Source organism: Wyeomyia smithii, chromosome 3 (assembly GCF_029784165.1).
Source record: "Wyeomyia smithii strain HCP4-BCI-WySm-NY-G18 chromosome 3, ASM2978416v1, whole genome shotgun sequence".
NCBI classification, from domain to species: domain Eukaryota; kingdom Metazoa; phylum Arthropoda; class Insecta; order Diptera; family Culicidae; genus Wyeomyia; species Wyeomyia smithii.
The window spans coordinates 77604470-77628335 of record NC_073696.1 but is presented as its reverse complement, the minus strand read 5'-3'; the positions used below and the strand labels follow the sequence as shown (position 1 = coordinate 77628335).

The 23866-nt window shown below is 38.3% G+C and overlaps 4 protein-coding genes across 4 annotated transcripts; 3 read left to right on the top strand and 1 right to left on the bottom strand.

The window, feature by feature from the left end:
• The first annotated feature begins 210 nt into the window (after window positions 1-210).
• LOC129726674 (zinc finger protein ZFP2-like) lies at window positions 211-2484 on the top strand. The gene is made up of 2 exons (XM_055683637.1): window positions 211-521; window positions 632-2484. Exons 1-2 carry the CDS (start codon window positions 381-383, stop codon window positions 2465-2467), a joined length of 1977 nt encoding a protein of 658 aa, XP_055539612.1. The 5' UTR covers window positions 211-380; the 3' UTR covers window positions 2468-2484.
• A 180-nt stretch (window positions 2485-2664) lies between these two features.
• Window positions 2665-22826, bottom strand: LOC129728358 (uncharacterized). Its single transcript, XM_055686795.1, has 7 exons — window positions 22505-22826; window positions 21955-22445; window positions 20219-21897; window positions 18926-18999; window positions 13015-13205; window positions 4647-4820; window positions 2665-4591 (listed from the first exon to the last, which is right to left on the bottom strand). Exons 1-7 carry the CDS (start codon window positions 22731-22733, stop codon window positions 2738-2740), a joined length of 4692 nt encoding a protein of 1563 aa, XP_055542770.1. The 5' UTR covers window positions 22734-22826; the 3' UTR covers window positions 2665-2737.
• On the top strand, window positions 13922-17105 carry LOC129726673 (zinc finger protein 41-like). The gene is made up of 4 exons (XM_055683636.1): window positions 13922-14168; window positions 14226-14384; window positions 14439-15588; window positions 15661-17105. Exons 1-4 carry the CDS (start codon window positions 14126-14128, stop codon window positions 17024-17026), a joined length of 2718 nt encoding a protein of 905 aa, XP_055539611.1. The 5' UTR covers window positions 13922-14125; the 3' UTR covers window positions 17027-17105.
• LOC129726675 (guanine nucleotide-binding protein-like 1) lies at window positions 17583-19905 on the top strand. Its single transcript, XM_055683638.1, has 4 exons — window positions 17583-17811; window positions 17875-18227; window positions 18281-18427; window positions 18486-19905. Exons 1-4 carry the CDS (start codon window positions 17733-17735, stop codon window positions 19668-19670), a joined length of 1764 nt encoding a protein of 587 aa, XP_055539613.1. The 5' UTR covers window positions 17583-17732; the 3' UTR covers window positions 19671-19905.
• Window positions 22827-23866: the final 1040 nt, after the last annotated feature.

Here is a 23866-nt window from a genome sequence, read left to right as displayed (position 1 = left end):
CATTACACATACCAATGCAACTACACTGAGAACGTTTTATTTGAAGCTGCAAAGTGTAGCCCGGAAAAGTGTAACTACACCGCGAAAACGAATTCGACATTTTGCGTTAAATCGCCAATTACTGCAGCGCCAGCTATCAGTCGTATAACTTTACCGTTTCCTATTGAAGTTATAAAAATCGATCTTTCGATTTTGATTTATATTTGCCTAATCTTACTCACATGTTTGTTTACCTTGTTTACTAATTGCAGTCAGTCGGTACTGTAAGAAGCATTGTACGTTGCGTTTTTTGCGAGAATACTGTGCTAGTGCTTTTTATTTGTGTTGATTAAAGGGCTAAAGCATCATTGGATTATTTCGTTCAGAATCCTGTGCTTATAATGGATATACTAATAGAACCGGACTGCTATAAAGTATGTCGTATTTGCATGGAAAGCTGCGAAGAAGACTTTGTATGTGTTTATGACGAGTTTGAAGACAATATATTGATGGACGTAATTGTTGAGTGTGCCCGAGTGGAGGTATTTTATTTCTTTCTTTTTTTGTATAACGAAACGACCAATACGGGTCATTTCAACATCTTATCAGATTGCTCATTTCTAACTTTTACTTGTGCTTCATTTTGTCACAGATAAGGAAAGATGATGCTTTGCCACGAAATGCTTGCCGCAACTGTGCTGAATATATGATAATTGCTTACCACATTATTCAAAAGTGTCGAGATTCCGATCAAACGCTTCGATCCATATTTAAACATGAGATTGATTTTAGAAGTCGTAAAGATGAGGCCGTTTTTGATACTAATGATATGCATGACGACATAAACCCTGCGGAATATGCCTTTCTATTGTCGGATGCTTACGACAATATCATGCTAGAAAATGTCAAAGGCCTTATAGCCGAAGAAGCTAAAACAGCTCCACCAATCGAATTTCCTAATGAGAATGTGTGCAGTTCAAAAATAGGCGAAAATAAATTTTTGACAACAAATAAAGTCGTCCATGAGCAATCAAACCACACATCTCAACTCAATAATGCAGAAATAGTAGAAATGTTGGAAAATAAACCTCTTGGGGAAAATATAAGTAGGACAGATCAATCTCACTCCACAAAAAAATGTTGCGGTTGCAAGAAAATTTTTAACAGTGAACAGGAATTGAAAACTCACAGCAATGTAGTACACCAGAGAGAACAAACTTCCATTTCCGAGTTGGGCAGACCTTTCAAATGTTCGATATGCTATAAAAACTTTTCCAACCAGCAACTATTAAAAGAGCACCAGCGGACAGTGATAAGGAGATTTTTTTGTCGAAAGTGTGGTAAGAGATTCATGACACAGAATAATCTGGAAAATCATCTCAAGTGTCATGTTGCTTCCCGTGAAACCAAAAGATGTTGTGGATGCCGTAAAGATTTTATGTCGGAATCTGAGCTTCTACAACACTCCCAGGAAGTACATCAGGTAGAACAAACAATCAACTCAAACAAACCATTTGAATGTAATATTTGCTACCGCCGATACTCCACACGTAAGTCGCTGGTAAGCCACAAACGAATGATACAACAGCATCAGTGCCAACAGTGTGGAGAAATGTTTATGAAAAAGTTGTTTTTATCATTACATGAAAAATCTTGCCACATTGTTAGAGCTGATGATAACAAAAAGAAACGATGCTGTGGGTGTAGCGTTGAATTTTCCAATAAACAAGCTCTGCTGGAGCACGCTGCTAATGTTCATAAAAACACTAGTGATGCTCAATCCGATTCAACAATTGATAGTTCCAAACTGTTCGAATGCGAAATCTGTTTCAAACGCTTTTCCTCGAAGCTTATTCTTAACCAACATAAAAGAAAAATTGACGTTGACAAACGTTACTCTTGCGATATTTGTGGCCGCACATTTAACCGCGCGCATGACAAAACTACTCATCAAACTACCCATTCCAACGAAATGCCATTTTCATGTCACGTTTGCCTACGGCGTTTTAAAAACAAACTCTACCTCAAGAATCATCTCAAACTGCACGCTACAAGCGAGTCACGGAATTTTGGTTGTGCTGAATGTGGTAAATGTTTTCGCACAAAGGATCTGCTGAAGACGCACCTGATAAGCCACAGCAATGAAAGGAAACACCAGTGTCAGTTTTGCCCGGCGGCGTTCAAGCGAGCACAATGCCTAAAAATTCATACAAAGGTACACACACAGGAGAAAGCATTTGCTTGTGCGATTTGCGACAAACGGTACGTTCAATCGTCTGATTTGAAACGCCACATGCTTACACACAATCCCGGTGAGAGTGGTAAACCTTTCCAGTGCGAGTATTGTTTAAAACGGTATCCCCGCAAAGACTATCTGAAAATACATATTCGGAAGCAGCATTTGGAGAAGGCAGATATGATACTGATAGAAGATGTAGCACTAGAATTTCGGGGAAACAGTGATGCTAGTGACTTTTTGTTAATATAAAAATATACTGGTTTGAAATAGAATAAACTAAAATTAATTACATTACAAATTATTCTTGTGATGAATTACACAAACTATACCTTCCGGAAAGTCGATTATGGCAACATACCATCTTTGACATAAATGTTACAATATTACCTAAAAATGTTGTATCTGTGCCCTTATTCTCTTCATTTTTTACATTGCGAAAAAATTACCTTAAAATTTGTTTTTCTTCACAAACGCTAATTTTATTGTATGTGAATGTTCAAATGCTTAATGTACTTGTGGTTACTGTACTTCCAAAATCTCATTGGCTTCAATTTTTTCGACCACTTCTTCGAAGCCAGATGAACTACATTTTTCATCTTCTGCTTCTGCTTTCTCTATTACATAGATTAAATCTGGTACAATGACCTCTTCCTTTTTAATTCTGGCTTTTGAATTTCTGTCAATCCGTTTAGACGGCTTTGGCTGATGCGTTTTTTGGTGCTTTTTCAAAGCTGAGCTTGATACATAGCTCGAACCGCACGTCGTGCATTCATACGGTCTAATTTTTGTGTGTATTCTTTCGTGTATCATAAGATTCGAAGAATGGGTGAAGCATTTAGCACAATAACGGCATTGACGCGTTTTAATTCCTTTATGCATGTTGACGTGTTCTTTATACTTATGCTGATAGGCAAACGCTTTTTGGCAGAACTCGCACTGATATTTGCGTACTTTCTGATGAACCACATCGATGTGCCGACGGAGAATAGTGGCAGTGGCGAACATCCTATCGCATTCTTGACATTTGTACAATTTGTAGTGATTGCGATAATGTGACCACATTAGCTGGTATGATAAAGCAACGTACTGGCAATTTGGTTCCTCGCAAGGCCTTGGGTAGCTTGATGAATCTTTTAAATGTTTCGGTAAAATATCCGTCTTTACAGTATATAACGGGTTATCCGGATAATGTTCGGCCATATGCACACGAAAATCGATCGCGTTGGTGTAATGATTCTCACATAATTCACATGCGTAATTACTCAAATCGTCAGATTGCTGTTGTATGTGACGCATCTTATGTTGGTTGTAGTTAGTTTCGTGATTAAATCCTCTGTTACAAAACGGACACTTGAAAGGTTTTTCTTCCGCATGAATGCGCTCGTGACGTCGTAAAATGGTACCTGTCTGGAAGTTTTTGAAACAGTTTTTACATTTATATCTCTGTGTCGCGCAATTTCTATGAGCACGAGCATGTTTACGAAATTTTCTAACTTCTAAAAATTTTTGCCCGCAAATGTCACAGGTAAACCCTTCGCTGTTTTGGGTGTGAGCATTTCTGGTATGATCATAAAGTGGTGGGTATGATCTAAATCGTAATGGGCAATATGAGCATGTATAATTAAAACCATGTGATTCGAAGTGTTTGTTGAGTAGAACTAGAGTTTTGATTTCTAGCGTAAAGCTATCGGTGCTACATTTATCGCACTTGTACGGAAGCATCAGTTTATGACTTACCAAATGAATGTCAAATAGAAGTTTGCTCTCATAAACTGTTCCACATATATAGCATTTATTCGCAATGGTTTCAATGATTTTCAGTTTAGGGATTGCTTGTTTTGATTTTCGTTGCCTGTAGTCTGAATCTGAACGTTTGACAACTTCCAACTTTACTGGCACTGGCTCCTCAAACCCTTTGAATTCTTCCTCGCAATCGCTATATTGATCCGGCTGCTGCACCACACTACTTTCATCATCCCCCATTCTGTGTTCTATAAACTGATTATTAGTTTGAAGTGCTTCAATCTTGATACCAATTAATTGTTCCTCTATAACATGTTCCCTTAGAATCTCCTCGTTCTCGATTTTCTCGATGTCCATTTCTGGTTCCAAACGTTCTACTTCGAACATACACTCATCTGTGTTTTGTTGAGTTATTTCGTCGTCTTGTTCTTGCAATTCGAGAATACCGTCACTGTAGTAGGATGGTAAATCAGCCAAAGCCAGCCGTCGCTTCGTAATCGTTTTATTGCTTTTCCAGTTCAATAATAGTGATTGACAATTAGTTAATTCTTGCTTAAAGCTATGCATAAACTCCACTTTCTTAATACATGTATTACACACTACTTTCGGGAAGATTACTTTTTTATCTATCTAAAAAACATATTCTAATGAATATAAGTTGTTCATACACAGATAAGTATTTTACCTCTATCCTGAATGTACTCCAAATCATTTCAATGAGTAGTTTGTCGCCAATGCAAGCTTGGAATAAAGGAACCACTTCCGTTGATTGTCTTAAACAAAGGCGACAAATTTTGGCAGCCATCGTATACGTTTCCTTGCAAAATGCTCTTCGACTAGTGTACCAAACAGAACATAAAATTTAATTGAATTTCTATTAAGATGTGTGCTTACTAATGTCGAATTCGTGTTTGCAAGTTTATACTTTTGCACTATAACTGTTCGTTTTAATTTTTTGGTTTTCTAGAATCTAGATGGAAATGACCGAAAACACCACAAACCTTCAGCAAAAACAAATACAAATGCTGTCAAATGACCGGCGTCAAGCTACACAGAAAAAATGAATTATCCAAATATGCGTATTTTTGACGCAAATCTGCCCTTCTGTGGGCGCAGGTACTTTTGGGTAAAACCGCAGACAGACGTCCAAGCTGAGTTCCAACCTAAGGGGAGACAACTGGGTATAGATTTGCATCCACTTTGGGAACCACTCGCTGATTGGTTGAAATTGAGAACCCCGAGTGCGTTAAAATTTATCATCAGGCTTGCTGGCAGTGTTGCTGAACAACATGTTTCGTTGTTTTGATTTATGTTTTTTTTATGATGTCATCTGTAATAATCTAAAATAATTTCAAGTCAGCATTTAAAATAAAGTACAAAGCATACAAACTGATATCAATTACCAAAAGATCAATTACCAAGCACTGATATCAATTACCAAAAGATCTAAAAGTGCGCAAGGAGTTAATACGGTTTGCGTGAAGCATAATAACAGCACCGCTGCTCAATGTCGGAAGTAAATAGTGTAGTGTAAGCTTATTTCTACTTTTAAGTCCGTTCTGGCTTAAGTTTGGAACATACCAGACATATCGCTTGTGGTGTGCGGAGAGTACAATTCAGATGGGTCAATGATTGAACCATAATCATTGATGGATGACACGTTTGATTTTAAGGATATTAAAGATGCAGATTCTCCGGTAATCCCCAGACGGTAAAACTACCTACTACCTGCAGGGGTAATTGTGCATAATGCTGATAAAAAAGCATTAAAAACATTGAAGTATTTTCCAAGGGAATGGTGGGCGCAACAAACGGTGATATTTATGGAAGACCAATTGCTTTTAATGAATTTTTCGCACTTCTACGTCTGGAACTGGGAAGGAGGTTACATTCCATTATCACCAAGGTATTGACGAACCCGTGGTTCAAGGGGTTGGATATAGGCCGGGATTTCATTTGCATGATGTCCCGGCTTATGTCCAATAGGGTGGGGAATCGTTATATGAAAAAAACGAAACATGATAGCAGAAAGCCAGAACCAAGTTTTTTTTTGTTCTATTTGGGGCCCCAAACAATCCTGAATTTATTGGAAGTCGATTGGTTTTGTTTCCGCTTGGCGCATTGCATTTAAAATTTATATGGAGATTTGTATATAAAAACCAATTTTTTTACATTTTCCATTCTAAAGAGCTCTAAATGGCTCAAACCATGGGTTTCATGACTTCAAATAGTAGGTTTTTTGATGCCCAACAACTTGGCTGAAGACACTGAAGAGCTGGGGTTTGCCAAAAAAAAAAAATACTAGAGTTGTTCAAAGTTGAGTATGTGGAAATTTATGTTGCAAATCATTTTTTCTGCCAACACTGCCATTGTACCGGCGTCAGTCAGATTCCTAGAGGTGGGAAAAATGGTTCACTATAGTGAGCGGATCAGAGCGGTTCCGCTCACTAAGATGAACTAGTTCTTTTTAACAGCTCACTCGCTCTTTTCGGTCCTACATAATTTTTGGTTTTTATCAGTGTAGCTAATTATCAGACACCGCAAGCGAGAGCCAGGTGAAAGCTTTACACCCGATATGCCAAGCGCAAGGTCGCGCGCAAAATTACAATAGAACTCCCAGAAACAAGCTGCCACCAAACGTCTGCCCTGAGATGCATGACTTGCATTTCTCATCACCCAGTCAGCCGCAAGAGCATGCAAAAAAAAACAACTTGCAACAGTCCATACACAGGTACACGGGTTGACTAACGCCGAGTACGCACACGAATGGATGTGGAACGAAAAGAACGAAAGAACTGATTCACTGATCTGGCAATCCGCTCGCAGGCTGATCAAAAGATTCAGTTCTTTGAAAGCGAAATCTTTCGCTCTCAGAAGAACTGGTTCTTCCGATGGCTCTTTTGTTCAGCTCGCAGGCAATCCGCTCGCGATCAGAAGATTTCGATCTTTTAAAGAACTGATTTTCTGATCAGCTCGGGAGCGGGTTGTCTGCATAGATTCAAAAGATCAGTGAACTAGTTCTTTCGCTCTTTTCGTTCCACTTTTCGTTTGCGTCCCGGCGTTAGCCTGCCCGTGTGCTGTGTGTGAACTGTGGCAAGTAGATTTTATTTTTTATTCCCGCGGTGGGAGGATGGTTATGCATAGGAGAGCAGGCAGCTATATTCTGGGAGTTCTATTGCAGTGTCGCACGCCGCGTTGCGCTTGGGGTGTAAAACATTCATATGGCTCTCGCTTGCGGTGTCTGATCAACAAAATCAGCTTCAGCTTTTTGCTTGAAGTAAGGGATGAGTTACCCCTCTTTAAAAAAGAGCGATAGATCACTCACTCACTTTGAAGAACCAGCTCTTTAGATCAGTTCGTGAGCGGATTGCCCACCTCTACAGATTCCCATCAGAAGTAACCTCTGAAACACGTTTTAGATTCTATTTACGCCCAGAATATTGACCTGAATTTGTTTGTTTGATCCAGCTGAGTGTATGAACTCGTTACGACCGGTTATTTCTGATGGAAATCCTACTGGCGCTGGTACATTGGTAATGTTGGCAGAAAACAAGATTTTCTGCATTTAAATCGACATACTCAACTTTAAACAGCTATAGCTCTTCTTAGGGACTTTCTAGCTCTTCAGTGTCTTCTGCAAAGTTGTAAGGCATCTAAAATACTATACTTTAACATGATGTAGTGCATTATTAGAGCATTATTGAGCTCTCTAGAAAGGTAAATGCAAAAAAGTAGGTTTTCTCATATGAATTTTCATACAAATTTGAAATGCAATGCGCCAAGCGGAGACAAAACCAATCGACTTCAGGTAAGTTTAGGGTTGTTTGGGACCCCAAAAGGAACCAAAAAAACTTGGTTCTGAGAAAAGGATCACTTTTCCCCACCCTAATGTCCAATCACTATAGATTTGACGCGCATCTCCGTCGTGCTGGGCTCGGGGAAAGTGGTATCTGTGCCTGTGGTGAAGTTGATCACGACATAGAGCACGTTGTTTGGTCATGCCGTGTACACCGTGACGCCAGGTCTAAATTAATAGCTTCCCTTCAGGCCGAAGGCAGGCAGCCTGCTGTTCGTGTTCATGATGTCTTGGCGAGCCGTGACCAACCCTACATGTCCCTTATACACGTTTTCCTGAAATCCATCCATGCCCCAGTCTAGTCCTATTCCCTTCCGCCTACATCCAACCAAACGACAAGAACACGTTTAGACCCCGGATCCGGAACCAGCAACCAGACCCGCACGATACTCTTAGGGCCCGAGGAAGGCATCTTAATATGCCAGTCCGTAGTATCTTGGCCCAGCAGCGGAACATATTGCATATACTGGTTACCTATGGCAATGGAAAAACATCAAACAACAAACCAGTGCTTTTAATGAAAAACATTCTAGCTTTTAGTTAGATTTAATTTCAGCTCGTAGTAGGCAGCGAGGATAAAAAATTTGCTTTTAGTCATTAGGATACTTTAGAAAGTAAGACACCAGATATGATTGGCGCCGTTAAACAATAATTTGTATTTGTACCGTGTCAAATAAATGATAGATGAAGAAAAAAAAATCATCAATTTTAATATTTAAAACTCCATACTTGTTTTGAAAAAATCGATTCTGCAAAAAATCGATTGTTCTTGCTCATTTCTAATAGAAGTCATTTGGTTTATATTGCAGAAACTTTTTCAATATGATACCGGAAGAAAAACCAAGCGACTGTATTTATGAAGTATTTATTATGGTAAATTTTTAATGCATTTTTTTTGTTTTTTTTATTTTCAGTTATGTAAAAAATGCCACACGAGAAATAGGCCGAAGTTATTCAAGAAAGTCGTGAAGGTAAGTTTTATTTTATACATATTAATATTATACACTCAAAATATTTTTCACGTTATTGTTAAGTGAAAGTTCTTGTAATAGTTCATTCTCTGTCAATTTGCATGATTTATGTGACAAACATAACATCTACGGGAATTATCACGTACCATCTACGTGAACTTGACAACGTCAAACAAAATGTTCTAGAAGAAACATCGCGTGAATCCTATGTGCGAATATATCTAGAAATCAAAATGGCGTAGTCTGATTCAATTCCAGAACCTAAAACAGATGTTTTCGATGATCTGTTAAAAGTGAGTTTTTGGAAAACCATAATAATTTTATATCGAGTTTTGAGCTTACAGGTTGAACAGAGATTCAGTTCATAGGATTAGAAGTTACCTGAACATGCAGCCAACAGTATTTATCGCCAGCGAATGTCATTCTATTTACCAGTTTTTAAGTCGTTTAATTTATTTCGTTTCTGTATCGAAACACGACCTTCTGTTTATTATACACAGACTTCGCAGCCAGCTGTTAGTGTACAGGACAACTGCGGGGCTAGCGCAACGATGCTACTGACACTAAAAGTCTCTCCCGAGTCGGGGCTCGAACCTACGACGACTGGCTTGTAAGGCCAGCATCGTACCTCAAGACTAGCTAGAAGGTCCGATTCATTATGCTACATATTTTGATAATTTCTGAAAATCATCTCCTGTATCTTAAAAATTAGAAAAAAATCACAAGGGTCTAGGAGCTATACACCTTTATTTTCATGAAAAATTTTCCGATAATATTACTCGATATCGGTAGATATATTTCGAAATTTATCGTTTATCTGTTAACTGACAACCCGCCTACTATATAATATAATAATAACGTCAATTCGCGACTACGAAGTTGATTTTGATAGCTCGTGTGTGTGAAAGCGAATATGAACAAAACGAGGCAAAAAGTTGCAGTTTTAGTTTTCTCAATTTTGATGTTTTTTTTTAAAGCATAGTTTACAGTTTCAAGCGAAGTGAAAAAATTTACAAGTGAAAAAGCGTAAATTTTCGCTTGCGAAATCTGTCGTGAAAACCCGTTTGTGGAACACGCAGGTATTTCACCAGCCTGCAGTTTATAGTTTAAGTGAAGCGAAATTCACGAGTTTACACCCCGAGCGAAATGAAAATTGGCTGCAACTGACAGAATATAAACGCACGCAAGTTTTCGCTTGCAACTGCTTTGTTCACTACCGTTTGCATGCGTAAAAAAGTAAACCCCAGTCGAGGGGCGAGACAGCTTTTATCTGAGTTACTTTTATGATTGGGAGTAACTACAATTTACTCAATATTACTCCGAAATTTCCAGATGATTCACATCTTCGATTACCTTGAGAACAAGAAAAATATATGAGCGGTGAGACCGAGTAACATTCATATTTAAATTCGCGGTGGGGGAAAGGTTTAAGGATGGATTTGCAGAGATACGAGAGTTACTCAGATTTGCTCTTTATTTCTCACGTTTTCTCAGAAAAACTCAAATTTTCTCACTTTTAGCCGAGTTGCTCTTTTACTTGGGAGTAACTCTAATTTACTCAATATTACTCCGAAATCCTCAGATGATTCACATCTTTGATTACCTTGAAAGCAAGAAATATATATGAACGGTGGGACCGAGCAACATTCATGTGTATATTTGCGGTCGGAAAAAAGTTCAAGGATGGATATTGAGAGACACGAGAGTTACTCAGATTTGCTCTTTATTTTTCAGGTTTCCTCAGAAAAACTCGGAAAACCTCAAATTTACTCACTGTCTTACCCCTCGACCCCAGTGAAAAAGATGAGATCCACAACCTTCGATTTCGCTGTATCGAATTTGTTTTTTTGTGAAATTTTCGCAGGCTGCATTTTTCACGAGCGTGAAAAAATGAACATTTTGTATGAGATTTTCACTTCACTTGGAACTCTAAATAGGGCTTGAGTTGTTAATGATAATGGTGAGTGAGAACAGGTAGAATAAACATTAAAATAGTTAATTAATCATTTGGTGTATATCGTCAATTGGCGCTGATTATATTCTCTCATTAATAATGGTCAATTTTGAGGAGTTCAAATGTTTATGTATTTCAAATAAGAAAATATGAATGAAAAATGTGTGAAAATAGGGGTTTCCATGCATACGAGTGTTTTTTCATATATTTTCTTTGTGTGATATTGATTTTAGAGTGAATTATTAAGTTTAATATGTTTTAATTGTGGTGTTTTTGTTTGATGATTCCAGGAGGCAAACTACGAAAACGATACATATAATGTACCCGTTCAGCTCCCTGAAATTTTCGATTTTGCTGCCGGTGAAAGCCGCTTAGTCCAAGAAGGAGAAAGAGTCTTCAATGCAGCCCATTTGTTGATTGTTGGGGTAGAAGTGTACAAAGATGGAGTTAGCATCTTTTCGACTTGTTTACAGTCGTCTTATCCATCGTCAAAGCCACATGTGATCAAGATACGAACGAAGAAATCATTTGATCAGTAGACGTTTGAATGTACTTGCAAAGCCGGTAAAGGAAAATGCAAACACCAAATGGCTATACTGTACCATTTATTGAAGTAAGCATGTGTATTGCAAGTTTTGTTTGTTATGAATTTACCTACAAATAAAATTTTGATCAAAGGAAACCTACGATTCCTCTTTTGACGGTGACGGACTTGAAGCAAAAATGGGGCAAAATAGCAGCCAATATGGCATCAGACATGTACAAAGCTGTCCGGTTGAAAGATCTATGCTTTACTGAAACATCGAAGGCAGCTACGGGATTGGATGTCAGTCTATAGAGATCTACAATTGAAGAATTTTTTGATGAAGAAAGACAGCCCAAACCCTCCAAATTTCAGCAATACATTGTATCGGAAACAGAAGAGTCACAAATTTTACAACACCTTGTGAACTGTAAGTACTATAAATCATAAAACAACTACAAAGTTTTTTAATTTCAGCAATTTTTATTTCTTAGGTTTCCCGAAGAGTGCTCTTGGATATGAGGTTTGTGGCAGACCATCCATCCAACCTAATGTGACCTAAACCTCGAATGAAACAAACATTTCCATTTATATCAAGGAAGGTTTAACCTGAAAGTTATCCCCGGAATCGTTCTGCTCAATTATTTCGTTTGGGGAGTTTGCTTCAGATTGCATCATTAAAAGTTTCGTTGAGGAACTATTCCAAATTGAACTTGGCCTGGAGCAAAAACACTTCTTGGGACCATTAGAAGCAAATCTATCACTGTTCTATGAAGTCAAAGTTTGTGTATCGGTTAAAGAGAGTACTAAAATTTGTTTGAGAACCGTTTTACAGAACAATGATGAATGGAAAGAGGAACGCAGTTTGCGTATAACAGCTTCTAATGCTTACTCGCTGTTTACTTACTATGCGACAGAAACGGAAAAATCGAAGGACTGGAGGCGTAAAATAGTAAAATTGATATTCCCTGAAAATCTTATATCAGTGGCTATTGAGCATGAGCGACGATGCGAGCATCTTGCAATCCAAAGCTATGTAGCCTTGGTTGGTAACCCGGTAGAAAGATGTGGATTAATAATTCCTCCGCAAATTTCATGGGTTGGTTGTTCCCCTGATGGCATTGTAATTACTGAACGTAAAATCATTGAGATCAAATGTCCTCTAGCGGGGAAAACTACTAAAATTGAAAATCTTCTAGAAAATTTACCGTATTTGACCAAATCATCTAAGCAACTTAAGAAAAAACATCAATATTTCGCCCAGGTGCAAATGAATATGTTTATTATGCAGTGCACTACGGCAGATTTCATAACCTATTCCGAATTCGACGAAAAATGTTTCGTATACTACAATTGATCTTGACGTAGAATATATTCATCAGGTTCTAAACACTCTAAAGGAAGTTTACTGTAATGTTTACTTAAAATACTTGTATCCCTTAAAGAACTAAGAATTAATTCTTAAATAAATTTTTTTTAGTTGGTGAGATTCAAGCTTCTTTTGTTAACTGAATTAGAAAACAAATACTTTAGGTTTGAAAATCATCTTGTATTTATTAACGATGTTTCAACTAGAATCTATTGTTGGCGATGATAGGACTAGAAATATTCACTGTTGCACACGCGATAGTTAAAAGCTCATCAAGGATTTTTTGGAATCGGTTATCAATTTTGATGTTGAAAAAAGAGAAAATTCGCTTCAGTTTTGCTTAGCTGTTTCTGCGCTGTGTTAAGGAATGGAGGTCGTACCAGCTTAACGTATCGTCGCTTGCATTCGTCGTCGATCATAAAACCTTTGTCAGTTGTTACAGCCTGACCGGGTGCTAAACGATCCGACACTCCTTCTTCGATAACAATCTGCTTGTCCGATGACTTACCTCCATAGCCGGATCTGACGTACGAAATGCTTCCTCCGGGAGTCACCCCAATCAAATATTTAGCTGTTTCGCGTGACTAATAGTGTGAATAAGTGTTTATACGGTAATGTAAACATTTAGGTTTCATTATAGGCATTTCAGTGCAGTCTAATACTATAACCACATGTCGGGTCTGAAATAATGTGGAATATTTTGAGCTATTTGCTGAGTAGTTGCTGGTTTTAAGGCTGCAGCCGCAATAACGGAACCGTACGGTAAAAACAAGTAGATGCAGTCTGAACATGAATCCGAAAAATTACAGAAATGCAACGAAAAGACATGTTTGTTTTTAACTTGACGAAAACCATTAAGATTTCTTCTTCAAGTGTTGAAGAAGAATGTCCTCTACGCTTGAAATCTGTCAACAACATAACAACAGCAGTATCCGATTGCAGTATCTTTTTCGATTTTAATCCTGTCCATGCGAATATGCAGCATCGCGCTCTCAAATTTAGCAGCCCGATAACAGCGCTGCTAAAGGTTTATGCTGGATGAAACGTCAAACTGAAACCACAGCAACGACCGGTGTGAACGCGGGTGAGTGAGCAAAATAGCCGCGCTGTACACAGCCGCCATAAACAACTTAAATGGTACCGCCCTTATATGTCGATTGGTTTCAGTGCATGTTCAACTTGATTCTGCGACTTGATCTTTACCGAAATTTGGGTGTTATCTACCTTTTCGTATGGCATTCATCTGGGAGAGTGTAAAAAATCCATTTGGCAATCGTGCCGCAATTGTGCACAACGCGAGTAAGCAAGACGGGTTCCTCATAACACGTCTCATAATTCTATCGACAGGTTTGGAAGTAATAATTTTACTAAAGAGTGAAAGGCTCTTCGTTTTGTTTTGAAACGAAAAATACCTTTGAAAAATATAATAACAAAAGTATCAGGTACTGCGATATTTTGTTGTTTTGATAGTTTTGGAAATTATTTAACGCGATGGTAGCTACGTGGTGTTGTGTGCCTCTTTGCAACAACTTAGGTTTGTACTCCTTGACCATAAAATACCGCCGACATCAACCAAACAATTTTATTACAGCTAATCCAAAAAAAGATCACACGTTTCATCCATTTCCGAAAAATCCGCTTATACGAAAAGTGTGGAAAGAAAGGATACTTTACAACAGTAAGTTAGAAGGATGGGAAGCAGTATGTTGTCTCCACTTCAAAAAGCAGTGTTTCAAAAAATGTTACAAAAGTATGATGTTTCGTCGAATAGTGTAATAAAAACTGTAACGTGATTAATTTTTAGCTAACACTCATCTACTGAAGTTTGATGCAGTTCCGAGTCTATATTTACCGAAAGCTGGAGAACCTCTTACATTTCCCTTCTTACCTGGCACTTTGAAAATAACTAAACAAGATGCCGGACTACATTATTCGGTATTACTTCGAAAACTTCGTACAACAGAACCGAGCGACTCTCACTTCTCTGGTCGATTGAAAGATTCTAAAGTTCTAGGTATTTTGGAAAAGAATTCGTATTTGAGGGACTACATCTTACAAGAGGCTTTTCCTAACTTGAACCATGAAGTGCTTTCGTCATTGTTAAAGCAATTTTCAGATCCTACCCATAATGTTGCTATTTTTCATAGTAAAGTGAACAATTGCATTACCTTGCGCTACGCGTCCACAAACCAAACGACATCAGAAGTCGCGATGATAGATGCAAATGATGATGGTATGGCGGCATTGGCAGTAGATGAAAACAAAAAAAGTCGAATGAAAACACGAGATCTTGCCGATGAGCTAGATTTTACAGGTCAAACTAGTTTTTCGGGCAATTTTCCAAACATATACAGGGATAATTATTTTGATTATAAACCAAAGCCTTATAAACAGGCTGATAAAAGGGAGTCTATAGATCTATCGGTCACTCCGACTGTATTTTTGTGTAACAAGTGTTGCAAGTTACTACCAAGCCACATGACGAAAGCACATAAGGAGCTCTGTGATTTTAGACTATACCAATGCACAACGTGTTTTGCTGGTTTTCTTCTGGCAATGGATCTCGAGAAGCATATTAGAAAATCACATCCAAAAGCGCTTGACGCATCAGCGACTGTGGGAGCTTTTCAATGCGGAAAGTGTAGTGCAACTTTCGTCATTATGAATGATCTAGTTAGGCACATTGAAACTCATCAGGTTATTGACGAGCACTCGATACTGGAGTGTGGTGCTTGTGGAGCAATATTCTTGGTGATTGAAGATCTTCGTCAACATTTGGCTATTTTTCATTCCACTAACAATAACCATTTGACATTAGTTAGGCAATCTTTATCACAGCCAAACCTAGCTGCCCCGCAGCTGAATAGCCCGGATAGTTCAACAATTCTATTCGACCAGCAAGCTCAGGATTTTACTGATTATTGCGAGGATGAGAACCATTCACAGTCCCGTAGGTAATATTTGTACAACTATTATATAATATATCTATAAAAACAATTGACCGTGCTTTAAAACATATTTTGCAGGACTAATCACACTCCAGCCAATAACATTGATCCTTTTTCTGGCGGAAATTTGATTATGTCCAATTCGATAATGTTGTCAGAATCTGATTTAGGAGGGCCAGAAGGAACATACGATATTTTCCTGTGTAAACAATGTCCTGCTCGATATCGGACGTTTAAAGACTTTTGCATTCATTTTAAGACAAGTGCACATCAACTGGTCAAGTTGTGCACGTTTTGTGAAACAGTGTTCACAGATGAAGCTGACTATAATCGGCATATCAATACGCATGATCCGGAGCATCTGTTTCGTTGCAATCTGTGTGTACTTGAGGTAGAAAACTTCGAAACACTTCAAAAACTTCATGATCATCGGGTCGAAATCCATCCGGAAGCTCCAGACCCAGTGTTTAGCCTTTGTGGAATATGCTGCAAAATTGTTTACAAACCAACAATGACTGAGCATATGAAAATTCACATTGAAAGGCAGCAAATAGTCTGTACCGAGGATAGTAAAATATTACTAGAAACCCAGAGTGCACACCATATGCAACGCAACAACAACGAGCAAAATACCGATCGAAAATGCAGGTTTTGCGATATATTTATTAATCAAGAGCTGCTTCCAGAGCACGAACGTTCCGATCACCCGGAAAAATATCCATATAACTGTGCAATCTGTGATGCAGGATACTACGCACACCTGGAATTAAAACAACACATAGCTGAAAAACACAAACAAGCTGAAATCATTCAATGCTTAGGGCCGCGCTTGTACCGACCTGTGAAAGTCAATGACGCTTATTACTACGAATGTAAGGCGTGTCTCGAAGACTTTACAACTGCAAAAGCTGCTGTTGGACACATCAAATCTACGCATTTTGCCAGCACTGGAAAAAACGTTCGAAAGTTTATAAAAGTTCAGAAAGAAACCAAAGTGACATTGAGTAATTCTTCTTCGTCGAATCCGCTCCATTCTAAGAGACCTTGTCCAGTATGTGGACATTGGATACCCAAAAAAGAACATCCCGTGCATATTCAAACGCATCCTGATGAATTCCCGTTCAGCTGTGTGCTTTGTGACAGACAGTTTCGAGATCAAAGTAATCTTCTTGGCCACATTGCGGATGAGCATACCGAAGAAGAACGGTACGATTTCACATCTGGAGACCGTAACTATTTGGTGTTTAATATTGCGGATTTCAAATATTACGAATGTCGATTGTGCCGATCAGAGTTCTTGACGAAGGAAGATTGCCGGCTGCACATTCGGTCGCATTCACCAGGCATTGAAGCTTCGGCCACAATTGCACTCAAGTTGTATGCATTATACTACGACCCAGAAACAGTAGAAATGACAAATGAATCTGCACTGGATGTCGATTAGTCTTAACGTTAGTTTAGTCATTTTGGAATATGTTCGGTGTTGAGTTGAACATGTAAATAAATTAAGTTCGATAGATTGATCCTTTTTCCCTTATTCCTATATATTGAAATCAACATAGCGATGGATGGGCCATTAAGCAGCCAATTGTACCGCGTATGCCCGTAGCACCCTCTTATGCAAAACATTAACATTCTAGATTCTTTAATTATCAAGTTGGCCTAAATAACATTTTTATGTTTGCAAACTATGTGTAGTTAAATGTTTTAGTGTAATGTTTTGCGAAAATATCGGCAAAGACGCAGCAGAGAGATTCGCATATTACGAATACGCATTTTAGCGATGGTGCGTAAAAAACTGGATGAATTATCATTCGTTTATGGTTTATGGTTGTTTGCTAGGGTGTGCATGCGTTTCTTGATTTTTGCGTCCGTTGTTAGTTTCGCCCAAATCACGGGTTACTCCAGCTTTATGAAAAAATTTTTTGGCCACGGCTTACAAGCCGTGCTTTTTGGCAACCACGCTCATAACTGACATCTGTCACTGCGTTGCTTCGTCTTTCGCATTTTCTGCGTATTTCTAAATACTGCTTCAACGAAAGTCCTTCGTGCTCCTGCATTTTGCACGTAAGGAAGTGTCAAGACAGAGCGTAAAATAGTTATTGTTTGTATATTTTAACACAAAAGCATAACTATTAATAAATACCGATATGCCCCAAGGACGAAGAAAGGTTCCCTTCAGCGGAAAGCAGAAAAAACAACAGTTGTTGGCCAAGAAGCAAGCAAAATGTAAGTTATTTTTTAGCTGTCCTCTACAAACAGATGGTATTTTTATAAGTAAAATTCGATTAGCAAGTACATCGCACAACATTATCCGAAAGTTACGTGATGAAGAGTCGAGTGACATCAGTGAAGATAGCGATTTTCCTCGGTCGTTTTGCGAAAACATCGAAAAGATCAACCTGCAACCGATAAAAGATCCGCGCAGCAAAGCAAACCGGTATGTGTTGCAATTTCATCGAGAAACAGGAAAGGAGCTCCGGGAGATGAAGGAGGATGCCCTCAAAGCCCTTATAGCTCTTCGAGATGAGGACCTCGAAATAGGGGACTACTATTTCACAGGATACGATTTTCCCAAGCGACCAAAGTGGAACTTCGAAATGTCTAAAGAGCAGTTGGATGCGAATGAGAATCGCTACTTTTTTGTAAGTCATTTGTCTAATCAACTAAAGCCGCCAGTAATCAACAATACTTTCAGAAATACATCACTTATCTAGAAAAAACTCATTACGATGACATGAAATCGTTGAGCTTTTGTGAGCTGAATTTGGAAACTTGGCGACAGTTATGGAGAGTACTCGAGCTCTCCGATATAGTGCTAGTTATTGTAGATGCCCGTTTTCCGGTAGGTTGAATCATATATGCTGTACAAAATTTCACTTAATGTTATAATTGTTATGCAGGCGCTAATGTTTCCTCCTTCATTTTATAACTATGTGACTGAAGATATAGGAAAGGGGATGATACTAGTCATCAATAAAATCGATCTTGTGGAACCAGAAGCGGTTTTAGCCTGGAAACGTTATTTCCAAGAGAAATACAAGGACATACAAATTGTTCTGTTTACATCGTATCCATCGTATAATTTGCGTGGGAAACAACAAAATAAGCAGGGCCTGAAAATTCGTCGTCGCAAAGGACGGATGCGAATGGCCGCCGAAGGTGCACAACAAATTTTTAATATCTGTCGAGAGTACGTAGGCGATGAGGTGGACCTTAGTTCGTGGCAACGAAAAATCTTAGAAGAAAGAAACGCTTCTATGGAGGTGGATGACGAAGACGAACCTCTGGAGACAGAGGGAACCCACGAAGAAGAAAAAGATTTCTCATTTGAAGAACTTACAAAGTTCAAAAATGGAGTCCTTACTATCGGATGTGTTGGTTTTCCTAATGTGGGTAAATCTTCCTTGCTGAATGCTGTAATGGGTAAAAAGGTTGTCTCAGTTAGTAGAACTCCTGGACATACTAAACACTTTCAAACTATTTTCCTCACAAACTCCGTCCGTCTCTGTGACTGTCCAGGGCTTGTATTTCCTTCATCTGTACCGAGAAAACTGCAGGTGCTTATAGGCAGCTATCCAATCGCTCAACTACGGGAACCATACGCTTCTGTTAAATATTTGGCCGAAAGAGTAAATTTACCGGCTCTCCTGGCTTTAAAACACCCGTCAAATGATGCATCTGAAGAGTGGTCCGCCATTGACGTATCTGATGCTTGGGCGATCAAGCGAGGTTTTCTTACTGCAAAAACTGCACGCCCTGACACTTATCGAGCAGCAAATAGCATTCTGCGAATGACTTTAGATGGAAAAATAACGCTTTCGCTGAAACCAGTTGGGTATCATCAGCTACTAGAACAATTGCAATCCGATCCTGAGCTTGCGTCGGTTCGGGATATACAAGCGTTGGCTGACACCAGTGATAAAGAAGACGACGATGACTTGCTATCCGACACAGATACGGAGGACCTGGCTGAAGCGGCAAGCAACGATGCAGATAATGAAGAAGACGAGGAAGGCAACTCCACTTTGTCACCAGTTGGTTCCAGTGCTCAGAATCCATTTTCACTGCTTGGTAGCCCAGAGTAGAACTGAGGTGGAAAAATTTAGTAACTAACGTAAAAAAACAATATGCGCTTTTTCATATCATACTTTATTGGCTCGTTGAAACGAGTTAGACGAGAGGAAGATAAGTTTACTACCGGTCAGATGGCACGCGTTTGTTACATATTTATTGTTATGTCACGATTTATATGTCTCTTGCAACCTTAGAAAAAGTACTGTATTTTGTCCTTTTGCAATAAAGCTGCAGCTCAGAGTTTTACTTTTGTGTGTTTTTCATATTACAGTATTGAAAGTCTAGGGACTTCTTGCGAATGCATGTATGAGGTTTAAATTAACGATGCAGGTTTAGAATCTCGACTATAAAAGAATGTTAGAATCCGTAAAAAATGAAAAGTGACAATCCAGTTTCAATTCTTGTTATTTTTATAGTCAAGCAGTCAATGTGAATGATAAACAACCAGACTGTTATCTTTTTAGGATTTTATATTTCAATCATACAATTTGGCATATGTTCGATTAAAATTTGAAAAAAAAAAATAATAGGTATTCATCTACGAATAGCAATAGTTTACACTGGAGCATATTCTACTAGATCTTCTACTCCGTCATCTTGCTCAACTTCGACGTAGTATCCCGTTTCTTTGTCGGTGTCAAAATTAACCTCCTCGGCAATTGTGTTTTCCGGTATATCCTCAGTTTCCTGCTTTATTTGTTGGTATTCTTGATGGGTTTTTTCGTGCTTTTTCTTCCCAGATGATGAAATAAATGCTGCATCGCAAAACCGGCATTTATGTGGTCGCTCACCAGTGTGAATTTTTTCGTGAGCAGTACAGTTAACCTTCTGCACGAAACTTTTCTCACAAAAGCGGCACTTATGCCTTCGATTATTTTCATGTACGTCAATGTGAATGCTTAGCTTCTGACGACAACTGAACTTCTTAGGACAGTATGGACAGGGTTTGTCTTTTGGTTCTTGTTTGCCTTCGTGCGCAACCGCAACATGCTTTTTCAGGTTGGCCCGAAGTGGGAATCGTTTGTGGCAAATTTCACACTCGAAACGCTTCCGATGCATGCTTCGATGGTAAAAGTGAGCTCGGTACAACCGGGTAGAGAAATCACAATCGGGCACGTCACACTTGTACTCCTTGATACCATTATTATCAGTAACAGTAACCGAATAACGTGGTCGCTGTACAGACGCTTGAATGCGATATTTCGGATCATCGGGATAATGAGATGCCATATGGTACCGCAGCGTTGTACTACACATAAACGCTTTGTCGCACTCGGTGCATCGGTAAGCCCGTTCGCCGGTATGTATCCGTTTGTGATTTTGGAAGTTAGCTGCATGGTTAAAACGCTTGCCACATTTTCGACACTCGTACGGTTTTTCCCCGGTATGAATGCGTCGATGTCGTCTAAGCAAAGGATTGCAGTTAAACGCTCTGCCGCAATATTCACAAGTAAATTTACCCTCTTCCATTGCTCGATGCTTCGCTATATGTCTCTGAAATGGAGGTTTCTTGGTAAAGTATTGTCCACAATAATCACAAGTAAAACCATCGTTGTGCGATTCGTGATGATTCGACAGGTGTTTGAGATAGGAGTGACCATTCAGAAATCTACATGGACAGTGCTCACACTTATATGGGTAGAGATGGGATTCTAAGTGCTTGTTTAAAGCATACAATGATTTAAATACCATCGAATGCTCTGCTGTTGCACATTCTTTGCAAGTAAAAGGCAATAAATCAACGTGTTTCTCCAGGTGAATCTCTAGCTCGTTAGCATCTTTCATTGAAATCTTACAGGTGTAACAGGTGAACGGAATCAGATTTGGCTTTGGTTTTGGATCAAAACTACGCTTTGGTTTAGGTTCTTCTTTCGGCGTATACAACTCTTTCCAAGAGAAGACAAATTTCGGCTTGCCAGAATCTGATTCGTCGTCCGAATCACTGTATGCTTCCTGTTTTAATCGATTAGCGGAATTTTGGTGCTCGACGAATGGTTCGTTTTGTAGTTGTCCCTGAGAGACAATTTTTTGCTCAATAATCGAGTTTTGCAGTTCACCTATATTATCTGTAAAATCTTCCTCTTCAAATAGATGTTCTTCCTCAATATTATCCTCAAAAACATCCTCGCTTTTTTTCGTCTGTGATGAGGACACACACTCTTGTTTAACAGGATCTTCATAAGTTACGACCAGGTTACTCATTGATGGGGCATTGTTTCCAATCGTTTTTACAATTCCCTAAAATACATGTGAATGTGCCAAAAAACATTCAAGCATTTGGATCGTTATACTTACTGGAGCTTCCTTTTGCTGCTTAACTGCTTCTAGTAGATCGGCTAGGTAATCATGATTTACGCTTTTTGTATTAAATTGATGTTTGTCAAAAAATTTGTAATGATATTGCAGTTGCTGATTTTTGAATAAGTTTGTTACCCTTTTATTGTTGTGTATTACTTCAATACGAACATTGAAAGCCAAGTCAAGCTTCGAGACACAACCGGTACAAATTTGTGTAGGCATTAGTGGATTCGTTTCAATTTTGACTCCAGCTATGGTATATATTATGTCGGTCAGTGTAACATTGTGCAGTTTCGAAGTAAAGGGGAGTAAATTAGATTGTTTTGTTAAGCAAAGCCTGCAGAAAAGTTTTCGCATTTCTCGACACTCAATATGAGCCGTATTACTTGAAGTAGTTACAGTAACAACTTCCTTCGAAATCATAAAATCGTCCCGATCAAAAAAATCATCTTCTTCACACTCTTCTTGACTGAATATCATGGGAACCGCTGCCAAAGATATTGAATTATGCAAAGCTCGACAACTCATTAATTGTTCAAGTTCTTACCTCCATCTAATAGTTTCTTCTGATCATTCTCCTCCATTAATTCCGAATGTAAAAAATGCTCGGAACAAATAAATTTCCCTCGCCAGCGAAATTTGGTTGCATCTGCACCCACAAATTCTATCCATTTTTCGCGCTGTTCCGTAATTAGTGGAAAGGGATGAAATCCTACGCTTTGATCGGCACCAGATTTCGCATTTTTGCATATGGGAATGCAGCATAAAAATACCATGGTGCAGTAAAATAGCAAAGAACCGGAAGAAATTTGTTACATTCAATCAATAAAATCTAGCGGATAAACATTAGCGCATCTAAAATATGAATCAAAAAGTTCAGACTGACATTTGACAGCAGGGTTGAAAACAAATTGATGTCTTCTCCATGAGTAATAGGGATGGGCTCACGCCAGGGGGAATCTATCTGTCAAACATTGTTGAACCAACATATTCAGCAACATTGCGTTTGTTTTGGTTTTCAAGCAGAATCATTTCAAATCGCCTGGAAATACGCGAAATTTTTTTTTTATTTCTTTTTAAAGAACTTGACGTTAATACGCAACTTTTAAAATACTACAAGGTATACAGCCCTAAGGTTGTATGAAATGGTGACGTGGGACTAAACACTGTAATTAGGGGATTTTTTGTTACAAAATATACAGAGTCTGCAGACAGAATCAATGTGTTTATTTTCAGCCTCCCCTGGAAATCAATTTTTGGAATATATTCAACAACACTCGAAGAAATATCATTTATATTTGGCGATATTATGCCTTTAGTATTTTTTTTTTGTGCAAAAAAATATGTATTTCACAAGGCACAAGCATATCGTGCTTGTTGAAGAAGCACCAAGAATTTCTCATAATGCGTCAAAGTCAGAATTATCTCTATATCCTCAAAAACCAAATCCAATAATGCTTACGTTATCATAATGAATGGTTTTGTCTTATTTAACTCTAACTAAATCAAATCTATAGTATGGATATTACTTTCAAAATAATATGGAAGCCCTTACAAAGGCTCATCAATTGGAAAACATAAGAAAATATTTTGAGCAAAATTCCTAATAAGTTCCAGCAAAAAATCGTAGAAATCCACAATTACATTTTTATTTTTTGCTTGACAATTTTTTCATTTGCCTGCAACTACATTCGCTGTATTACGAAGACAGGAAATATACGTTTATTATGGTAAAGCTTAGAATAATAATATATCATCTAACAATTTTGAAATATAAAAAGAGATTCTGTACGAATCTTACTAAATAAACTAAAAAATCACAAGCATTCGCAGGTTCTTACTCTTCTATAAATGTATATATTTAGGAATTTACTCTTTCGATACTATCCGGTCACGATTATTTAGCGAA

What these genes read in the sequence shown, in the direction of transcription:
- LOC129726674 (XM_055683637.1), top strand. Translation starts at nt 381, where the DNA reads ATGGATATACTAATAGAACCGGACTGCTATAAAGTATGTCGTATTTGC. An exon ending in TTGAGTGTGCCCGAGTGGAG is followed by an intron (nt 522 to 631) that starts GTATTTTATTTC and finishes ATTTTGTCACAG; the next exon opens with ATAAGGAAAGATGATGCTTT.
- LOC129726673 (XM_055683636.1), top strand. Translation starts at nt 14,126, where the DNA reads ATGGTAGCTACGTGGTGTTGTGTGCCTCTTTGCAACAACTTAG. An exon ending in GCCTCTTTGCAACAACTTAG is followed by an intron (nt 14,169 to 14,225) that starts GTTTGTACTCCT and finishes ATTTTATTACAG; the next exon opens with CTAATCCAAAAAAAGATCAC. An exon ending in AACCATTCACAGTCCCGTAG is followed by an intron (nt 15,589 to 15,660) that starts GTAATATTTGTA and finishes CATATTTTGCAG; the next exon opens with GACTAATCACACTCCAGCCA.
- LOC129726675 (XM_055683638.1), top strand. Translation starts at nt 17,733, where the DNA reads ATGCCCCAAGGACGAAGAAAGGTTCCCTTCAGCGGAAAGCAGAAAAAA. An exon ending in ATGAGAATCGCTACTTTTTT is followed by an intron (nt 18,228 to 18,280) that starts GTAAGTCATTTG and finishes CAATACTTTCAG; the next exon opens with AAATACATCACTTATCTAGA. An exon ending in TTGTAGATGCCCGTTTTCCG is followed by an intron (nt 18,428 to 18,485) that starts GTAGGTTGAATC and finishes ATTGTTATGCAG; the next exon opens with GCGCTAATGTTTCCTCCTTC.
- LOC129728358 (XM_055686795.1), bottom strand. Translation starts at nt 22,733, where the DNA reads ATGGTATTTTTATGCTGCATTCCCATATGCAAAAATGCGAAATCTGGT. An exon ending in GGACTCCATTTTTGAACTTT is followed by an intron (nt 13,206 to 18,925) that starts GTAAGTTCTTCA and finishes CACGCGAAACAG; the next exon opens with CTAAATATTTGATTGGGGTG. An exon ending in GGAGTACATTCAGGATAGAG is followed by an intron (nt 4,592 to 4,646) that starts GTAAAATACTTA and finishes TATGTTTTTTAG; the next exon opens with ATAGATAAAAAAGTAATCTT.